Source organism: Chlorocebus sabaeus, chromosome 14 (genome assembly GCF_047675955.1).
Source record: "Chlorocebus sabaeus isolate Y175 chromosome 14, mChlSab1.0.hap1, whole genome shotgun sequence".
Classification (NCBI taxonomy): domain Eukaryota; kingdom Metazoa; phylum Chordata; class Mammalia; order Primates; family Cercopithecidae; genus Chlorocebus; species Chlorocebus sabaeus.
Window position 1 is genome coordinate 85,532,031 of NC_132917.1, and position 9,531 is coordinate 85,541,561.

Here is a 9,531-nt window from a genome sequence, read left to right on the forward strand (position 1 = left end):
TTTCTAACTTGTACTGAATAGCTCTATCTTTTTAGAAGAAACACCCATTAAATCTCAAGGCTTCCCATATGCCTGTCTATTCCGGGACACATTGAAGGGGACCAGAGTGGGCCTTCGTGAGTATCTGGTCTGGAGATATACTGGGACCTCACAAACTGAGGAAGTAGGCATATTCTCTGGTCTTCATGATTCAGGAAGGGAATATCTGGGTCAAGTTTGAGAACTGTGGTTGTTAGCTTATGAAACGGTGTGGTCTCTTGGAGGGACATTGCTTTGTTGTATCAGATGCCCAGAGGTTGAGGAGTATCTTAGCTATCACTGGTCCAGCCCTCTCATTTTAGAGGTAAGAAAACAGAGACCAGACGGGAAATGGCTTCCTCAGAATCCTCCAGCTGAGATCAGTCTCGAAGTCTCAGAGATCAGTCATCTCTGACCTCAGTTCTCCTTCTTGTGGCTTATGAAGACTCTCTTTTAAGACCTGCCTGCAGAAATATGGAAACCATGGTAGAAACCACGGTATATTGCCGGCTCAGAATCCCCCATTTGTTTTCAAAGAAGGGCTTGAATGAGGTGAGGGAGCAAGTCACTCAGATGTCAGGAAAGAGCGTCCAGGCAGAGGGAACAGCAAGATGAGAGAGGAGATCCTGCATACTTCAGTCTTCACACACCTAGACTGGCCACTCTCACCTGTCTCTTATCCCTTCGCCTGCTGGCCTTTGAGGAATTCATCAGAGACTTTTATTTACTCCATGTCAGACAATAAGAAACAATAGCAGGCCGGGTGCAGTGGGTCACGCCTGTTATCCCAGCACTTTGGGAGGCTGAGGCAGGTGGATCACGAGGTCAGGAGTTCAAGACCAACCTGACCAACATGGTGAAACCCCGTCTCTACTAAAAATACCAAAGTTAGCTGGGCGTGGAGGTGCATGCCTGTAATCCCAGCTACTCGGGAGGCTGGGGCAGGAGAATCGCTTGAACCCGGGAGGCAGAGGTTGCAGTGAGCAGAGATCACGCCACAGTACTGCAACCTGGGTGACAGGGCGAGACTCTGTCTCAAAAAAAAAAAAGAAAAAGAAAAGCAATAGCGGTAAAGTCAACAATAATGTATCATATACTTAAAAATTTGTTAAGAGGGCTGGGCACAGTGGCTCACACCTGTAATCCCAGCACTTTGGGAGGCCAAGGCAGACAGATCATCTGAGGTCAGGAGTTAGAGACCAACCTGGCCAACATGGTGAAACCCCATCTCTACTAAGAATACAAAAATTAGGCAGGTGTGGTGGCCCATGCCTGAAATCCCAGCTACTCCAGGCTGAGGCAGGAGAATCATTTGAACCCAGGAGGCAGAGGTTGCAGTGAGCCAAGATCGCTCCACTGCACTCCAGCCTGGGCAACAGAGCCAGACTCTGTCTCGAAAAAAAAATTTTGTTAAGAGGTTAGAGCTGGCTGAGTGCGGTGGCTCACGCCTGTAATCCCAGCACTTTGGGAGGCCGAGGCGGGTGGATCACCTGAGGTCAGGAATTCAAGACCAGCCTGACCAACATGGTGAAACCCTGTCTCTACTAAAAATACAAAAATTAGCTGGGCATGGTGGCAGGCACCTGTAATCCCAGTTACTCGGGAGGCTGAGGCAGAAGCATAGCTTGAACCCAGGAGGCGGAGGTTGCAGTGACCTGAGATCATGCCACTGCGCTCCAGCCAGGGCAGCAGAGCAAGACTCTGTCTCATGAATAAATAAATAAATAAATAAATAAATAAATAAATAAATTTTAACTTGACCGGCAACACTCATGAATCTTGAAAACAAAGAGTTTTCCAAGAGAGAATCTATAAGATCAGAATACCAACTGGGGGATATAGTCCTACCAGCAGCCAGTCTCGTGCTCTCCTAAGGAGAGAGTTGAAGTTTTAGGTACCCATGGGACAACCTGTTAAAGGAGAATTGTCCCAAATTGCAAACGCTAGGGGGACTCCCAGACTCCCAGACTCCCATCCATCCCAGTGGTATGGAAGTGCTTCAGCCACGCTGTCCTAAGAGTAGCGCTACAGCACAGTCGCACTGAGAGAGGCACCATGTATCGGGTTCCCTGCTGGCAGGCCAGGAAGCACTTTATAATGATGCTTACTGGCTGGGCACGGTGGCTCACGCCTATAATCCTAGTACTTTGGGAGGCTAAGGCAGGCGGATCACTTGAGGTCAGGAGTTTGAGGCCAGCCTGGGCAACATGGCGAAACCCAGTCTCTAATAAAAATACAAAAGTTTGGCTGGGTTGCTGGCGCATGCCTGTAATCCCAGCTACCCCGGAGGCTGAGGCATGAGAATCCCTTGAACCTGGGAAGCGGAGGTTGCAGTGAGCCAAGTTCACACCACTGCACTCCAGCCTAGGCGACGGAGTGGGACTCCGTCTCAAAACACACACACACACACACACACACAAATAATGCTTACTTACAGACAACAATTTGTATAGTTTTCTAAGCAGTTTCCATCACTCCATTCCATCAACACGCCCATCCTGTGAGAGAGGCAGGGCAGAGATGAGCCTCATCAATCTCCCCTTGCAGCAGAGGAATGTGCGGGTAAGAGAGTCCAAATGTTTCTGAACAAAGCCATAGCTCGTGCGTGGTGAAGCTGGGCCTAGCCCTGTCTCCTGGCCTGGCGGTGGCGGTGGGCTCTGTACAGCATTGATTCCCAGCCAGCAGCACACCCTGAAGGGTCACATAGCAGTGGGAGTGCAGATGCTTAGACTTTCCCCATCAGAACCACTCAATTGGAATCTTCAGGGTTGGGGCCAGGTCAGCAGTAGCCACAAAAGATGCTCTGGTCTTCCTGCTTCAGCAGACAAAGGTTTCTAAGCCCAAATGTGAGGCATGAGGATAAATGAAATTGTAAATGGAGGCACAAAAATGTCCAGGTCTGAGTTCCTCTGTTGTGTTTTAGTCAGTTTCCTAATCACAGCCTCAGTGCAGTATTTTAGCTCTAAACAATGCTTCTTAGGTCTGAGGGAACTTCTGAAGGAAAGGAGACATGTAGATCTGAAATCCAAGTTTTTACCGTTTTTTGATAAGTAGGCTTTTTTTTTTTTTTTTTTTTTTTTTTTTGAGTTGGAGTCTCACTCTGTCACCAGGCTGGAGTGCAGTGGCACGATCTCAGCTCACTGCAACCTCCGCCTCCTGAGTTCAAGCAATTCTTCTGCCTCAGTCTCCCAAGTAGCTGGGATTACAAGTGCCCACCACTACACCTAGCTAACTTTTGTGTTTTTAGGAGAGACGGGGTTTCACCATGTTGGCCAGGCTAGTCTTGTACTCCTGACCTCAAGTGATGCGCCCACCTCAGCCTCCCAGATTGCTGGGATTACAGGCGTGAGCCACCACGCCTGGCCAATAAGCGGGCTTTTTAAGAATGTTCCCAGGCTGGGTATGGTGGCTCACGCCTGTAATCCCAGCACTTTGGGAGGCCGAGGCAGGCAGATCACCTGAGGTCGGGAGTTTGAGACCAGCCTAATCAACAGATCAACATGGAGAAACCTCGTCTCTACTAAAAATACAAAATTAGCCAAGCATGGTGGCACACGCCTGTAATTCCAGCTACTCAGGAGGCTGAGGCAGGAGAATTGCTTGAATCTGGGAGGCAGAGGTTGTGGTGAACCAAGATCGTGCCATTGCACTCCAGCCTGAGTAACAAGAGTGAAACTCCGTCTTAAAAAAAAAAAAAAAATGTTCCTGAGAATGGATGAACATTAAGTCCAGGTCCTCTGTTAATAATGTTGTTACTATACTGTTCTTCTCATATTTATTTTTAGATTGAAAAAAATCAAGGGAAGGGATGATATTATGCAAGTATATATGATCATTAAATAGGCAATACGTGAAGGTACAGAGGTGTACATGAAGGTCAGCACCAATGCTGTTCTCAGCTACCCATGTTGAGGCAAGGATAATACTGATGAACATTTGTTAATACCTACTTGGGCCAGGTGCAGTGCCTAGTATTTTGCACATGTGATCTTAAGTAATGCTCACGGCAACTCTGTGAGGTGGGTAGTGGGATAAAATGTTAACTGTTGACAAAATCTATCTCATAAGGCCAGGTGCGGTGGCTGATGCCTGTAGTCCCAGCACTTTGGGAGGCCGAGGCAGGAGGATCACTTGAGGTCAGGAGTTTGAGACCAGCTTGACCAACATGGTGAAACCCTGTCTCTACTGAAAATACAAAGTTAGCCAGGCGTGGTGGCACGTGCCTATAGTCCCAGCTATTTGGGAGGCTGAGGTAGGAGAATCCCTTGAGCCCAGGAGACAGAGGTTGCAGTGAACTGAGATCACGCCACTGCACTGCACTCCAGCCTGGGCAACAGAGCAAGACTCCATCTCAAAAAAAAAAAAAGGGCCGGGTGCGGTGGCTCAAGCCTGTAATCCCAGCACTTTGGGAGGCCGAGACAGGCGGATCACGAGGTCAGGAGATCGAGACCATCCTGGCTAACACCTGAAACCCCGTCTCTACTAAAAAATACAAAAAACTAGCCGGGCGAGGTGGCGGGCGCCTGTAGTCCCAGCTACTCGGGAGGCTGAGGCAGGAGAATGGCGTGAACCCGGGAGGCGGAGCTTGCAGTGAGCTGAGATTGCCACTGCACTCCAGCCTGGGCGACAGAGCGAGACTGTCTTAAAAAAAAAAAAAAGAAAAAAAGAAAAAGTCTGTCTCATGGAGTTGTTGTAATGATTAGTGACTTGACTCTATCCAGTGTGGCACTAACGCTGGATTTCCAAGCATTCATTAGGTTCAATGATTCCTAAGAGACTCAAGGGACTCTACTTATAGTTATACTTAACAGTTCTGATTTAGTACAATGGAAGCAAAATCAGCAAAGGGAAGAAGTGCATGGGACAAAGTCCGTAGGAAACCAGGTGCTAATGTCCAAGAGGCCTCTCCCAGTGGAATCAGACAGAACGCACTTCATTCTTCCACTGCCAAATTGTCAACACGTGTAAAATGTCACCAATCAGGGAAGCTCATTAGAGGTACCTTGTACTCAAGGTTTTTACCATGACATACTGGTCATGTAGGCATCCTCTGCCTAGCACATACCAAAATTCTAGAATCGTAGAGGGAAAGCTGGTGTTCTGCATAAAGTATCTTTTTTGTGTTTGCTTTTTTGAAAAAAAAAAATGTGTTTTTGTAGAGACAGGATCTCACCATGTTGCCCAGGCTGGTCTTGAACTCCTAGACTCAAGTGATCCTTCCGCCTGTAATCCCAAAGTGCTGGATTGTGAGCCCTGGGCCCAGCCAGCAAAAACTATCTTGTTTGCCTGAGCAGTTGAGGAACAATGTTAGGAAATGATGGGAACCATCTCAAAATCCAAGTTCTCAGCTGTCAGCCATGGCCTGATCTAAGAATTTTCTAAGGCTCAGGCTCTAAGGAGTCTCAGGCCTGCTGTGTTAACTTTTTTCTGCACAGCACTCAAAGTTTATTTCCTTTTTGATTTTGAGAGATGGGAAGGCTGAGTTTCACAGAGGTTGGGTGGCCTTCTCAAGGACACACAGCTACCAGGTAGCCAGGCCAAGATCTGGAATTCAGGTATCATGGAAGACCCTGAGAAAAATCTCTGTGGAGCCAGAAGAGCTTCTGCAGTTCAACACTGTCCAGAACTTTCTGCAGTGACAGAAGTGGTCTAGATAGTGGAAATGCACCATCCAGTACAGCAGCCACTAAGCACACATGACTACTGAGCACTAGAAATGTGGCTAGTACCACTAAGGAGCCGAATTTGTGTTTGTTTTTAATGTTTAATTCATTTAAATAGCTGCATGCAGCTGGTCGCCACCATACTGGGCAGTACAGTTCTATACTATAATGTAATGGATTTTTCTTCAATTGGGAAGCAGGTGGGATAAATAGATCTTGGTTCTTGTTCTGTACTAAAGAATGCACTGGTCTATGTGTTCCTCTCACTTGGCGCCCTTGTGTATGTGCAACAGGGGAAAATAACATGTCATGTCTGCAAGTTCCCTGAAAAAAAAAAAGACCCTTTCCATTCAGCGATTATGCAAGCTTGGTTTCATTGTTATTAAAGAAAGGAGCTTGCCTGACTAAACATAGAGCATTAAAGCTGCCCCCGTAGGGGATTCTGAGGCCGGTCCTGGTGAAGCTCCCTTGCTGGACTCAGGCTGCCTCCTCTCGGCTTCTGACCTGCACAGCCGGTTCTCAGGCCTCTGTGTTATCAGGAAACGGGGTGTGCCGGCAAGTCAGGATGACCTTCTACCCATGTGCGTCTTCTCTGTCTGCCTTAGTATGAGGCGCGAGTGAGCAGCCAGACAACCAGAAGCCCAGAGAAGGGGAGAAGAGACTTTAAAGTCTCTTCCTGTAGGGCTAGTTAGAGCACTGAACTTCTCTTCTGTCTTCATCCTGACGCCAGGAGGTGATATGGGCCCAGGGGGTGGGTCTGCTGCAGGCCAAGGAGAGCTCATGGATGATGAAGAGGCTGGAGAGCTAGCACGGGGGTTATAAACACCAGCTCTGGAGCAAATAACCTCAGTTGGTATCCTGGTTCCCATGCCTTAGGAAAGTTACTTAAGGTCACTGAGCCTTAGTTCCTCATCTGTAAGATGGGAAGAAGATTATTGGGAAAATTAAGTGAGAGTAGTAATAATATCAGCTGTTGCCTCTGGGGCTGTGCTTGCCTGCGAGCCACACCAGGCTGCAGATGACAGGAAACACAGTGAGAGCTGGAGTTGCTGCTGACTGGGCGCCCCCTCCATTCCAGCAATTCCCTTTCTGTTTGATGTCCGTGAACATCACCCACATCGCCATCCAGGCCTTGAGAGAGGAGTGTCTTTCCAGGTGAGTCCCCAAACACCAGCTGGTTAGAGTGACCCAGCAAAGCCTGGTTCATCCCCACTCTGGCTTCATTTTCCCCAGCTCTACTCCACCTGCCGGCTCCTGGAGGGCCTGGACAAAGTCCCCAGGCACCAGTCTTCCCAGGACATCTCTCCTCCCACCCGTGGCTTTAGATGTCAGGCTCCTGGGGAATGGTGGGGGCATCCTGGGTTTGGGCTTGCTCCCCTGGGGAAATGGGGAGGGCGGGTGGGAGGGCACCCAGGTCTCAGCCTTCATCCACTGCTGAGCAGGTCACCCCACCTTCTTCCTGCAGAGAGTGTAATCGGCAGCAGAAGGTCATCCCCGTGGTGAACAGCTTCTATGCCGCCACATTCCTCCACCTTGCACATGTCTGGAGGACACAGCGGAAGACCATCTCAGACTCCAGCTTTGTCCTCAAAGGTGTGCTCTTTCTTCTGGGGAGGCCTAGGCTCCTGAGTGCACAGTGTCCCGGGTTCAGAGAGTCCAAGGTGGTTGCTAGACTGGTTTTAGCTGCAGTTCTTCCCCATCCACACTTTCTCAAATTCTAGCTTACCAAAATCTCCATCACCCACACCCTGGAGCCTGCTAGTTCTCCTTTCTCTGCCCTGACTGTTGCCCCTTTCTGGCCTTATACTAATGACGAGCATATATTCTGATCAAAAATTGGGAGTTGGGGTCCAATAGTTGGACTATTCAAAGTTGCAGTTGTCTGGACAAGGTAGAGTGCGTGGTCCCTGTGTCTGTATCTGGCTCCCCGGGCTACCTCTCTGGTGATCTCTCCATCTGAGGCTCCTTCACCTTTCTCTCCATGGGATAGGGGTTGGGGGTGCTCCCTAGAGCTGCTAGGCTTGAGGCCCTGACTGTTGTGTCACCAAGACCCCCCTCAAGCCTTCTGCTCCCCAATTCTCTCTGTTGCAGACTTGGAAGTATTGGCCAAGAAGAGCCCACGGCGGCTGCTGAAGACCCTGGAGCTGTACTTGGCCAGAGTGTCAAAGGGACAGGCCTCCTTGTTGGGGGCACAGAAGTGCTGTGGGCCAGAAGCCCCTCCCTTCAAAGATCTCACCTTCACAGGCAAGAGTGACCTGCAGCCTCACTCTTCCTAAGGCATGTGGCTGATCTGAACTCCGAGATGGATGGAGGTGTAAAGACTGAGCTGCAGGGGCTTTCACAGGGTCAGTGGAAACCATGTCAGGAGGCTGGCCAGGCCGCACCCCTTGCTGTCTCAGCAGACGGGATATAGGAAGCTCCTGGGCTTAGCTGTGGAAAACCAAGTACCCTCACTGGGATGGGACATGAGGGCAGCTAGACTTCACCCCCTCCCTGCAGACCTGCCTCCAAAGCAAGGAGAATTCTGCCTTAATCTGTGGGCTCCAGTCTCCAAGGTTGAGTTCCAGTGTATCCCACTGGGAGTGAATGGATCATGAGGTGGGATGGCCCCATCTGGATGTTCTGCAGATCCACACATGGAAGGAGATTCCCAAGTAGAGGCAGCCAGAATTCTAACTCCCTGGCGGCGGCGGGGCTTCCAGGCACTGGTGTCTGTGTTGTTAGAACTCAGAGGAAGAGGGCAGGGGCAGCACCCGATGGGGCAGCATGATCCAAGCAAGGGGCCTGGTCCTCAGTGGGGCTGGGGTACGGAGGTACCTCACCAGGTGGGTGTCAGGCCCCCTCTAGAGTTTCTGGCCATTCACTTACCACTCTGTTCTCCCCCTGACCCCCGCTCCATTGTTTATGATGGGAAAATGGACATTTGGCTAGGTGTCTCTCATGGCTGCTCCATCCTAGCCCCCACAAGCTAGGGCTTTCTTGTGTAGAGGCTGTGCCCGCCCCATGATGGGTTTCTGGCCTAATTGAGGGAAGGAGGAAATTCATACCAGCAGTTTTCAAATAAAGGAATTGTTCCAATTAAGCATCTTAGGTGTTTTTTTCCAAGACAAGTCTTGCACCATCCTGTGGTCCTGTTGTTCCAGGACCTGGTTAGAGCCAGGCACACCCAAGGTGAAGGCATAGGTAGGTTCCAGCCTGGTCATGGGCTCCAGGAGACAGAAGGTTGCCGTGCTACAGCCAAACCCTGCTGAGTTCATAGGACGTCCATCCTCTGCTATACTTACACGCCCAAAGACTCCTTGCAGGGTCTAGCCAGTGGATGAGGTAGCCCAGTTCTTGTTCAGATTGACTGGTATAAGGGCATCCGCATAGCATTTTTCCTGCATCTGCTTCTAGGAAAGGCCAGCAGTGTTGGTTCCTTCCTGAAAGAGCCTCCAGGCCAGGGTACCTGAGCTGGGGAGTGGGGGGCAGGTAAGAGCCCCACTATGCTGCCTTCTGTCCTCTGGACTCCCTCATGTGGAATGCTATGAAAGACCACTATCTAGCCCTGCAGGCCTCTTTAAGTCTGACCTACTGCAGGGGGGAACCATCATAGAGGTGGGGAAGAGAGGTGGCCACCCAGGCCTGGAGGGGAACTCCTGACTGCTGTCAGCAGAATGCCTCAAGGGTGGGGCTGGTAACAAACCAACCCCATAGTTTGCCTTGTGTTGTCTGCCGGACCTGAACTAACCCTTTCATTCACAATACTTCCAGTCTGGTCCTCAGCTAACCAGCAAAGATGGCAGGGAGATTGCTGGGCATGGCATGGCAGGAGCTGGAACGCAGGGGAGAAAAGCTGCAGCTCGGCCTC

General features: G+C 50.1%; 1 protein-coding gene across 4 annotated transcripts in view; it reads left to right on the top strand.

The window, feature by feature from the left end:
• ELMOD3 (ELMO domain containing 3) overlaps positions 1 to 8,763 on the top strand; it is a 65,906-nt gene extending 57,143 nt beyond the window's left edge. For all 4 annotated transcript variants that reach the window (XM_007970033.3, XM_038007177.2, XM_038007178.2 and 1 more), the window contains 3 exons: positions 6,760 to 6,836; positions 7,147 to 7,274; positions 7,773 to 8,763. In XM_007970033.3, coding sequence (XP_007968224.3) covers positions 6,760 to 6,836; positions 7,147 to 7,274; positions 7,773 to 7,957 — 390 coding nt within the window. In that variant the 3' untranslated portion in view covers positions 7,958 to 8,763. The remainder of the gene's footprint in view (positions 1 to 6,759; positions 6,837 to 7,146; positions 7,275 to 7,772) is intronic.
• Positions 8,764 to 9,531: the final 768 nt, after the last annotated feature.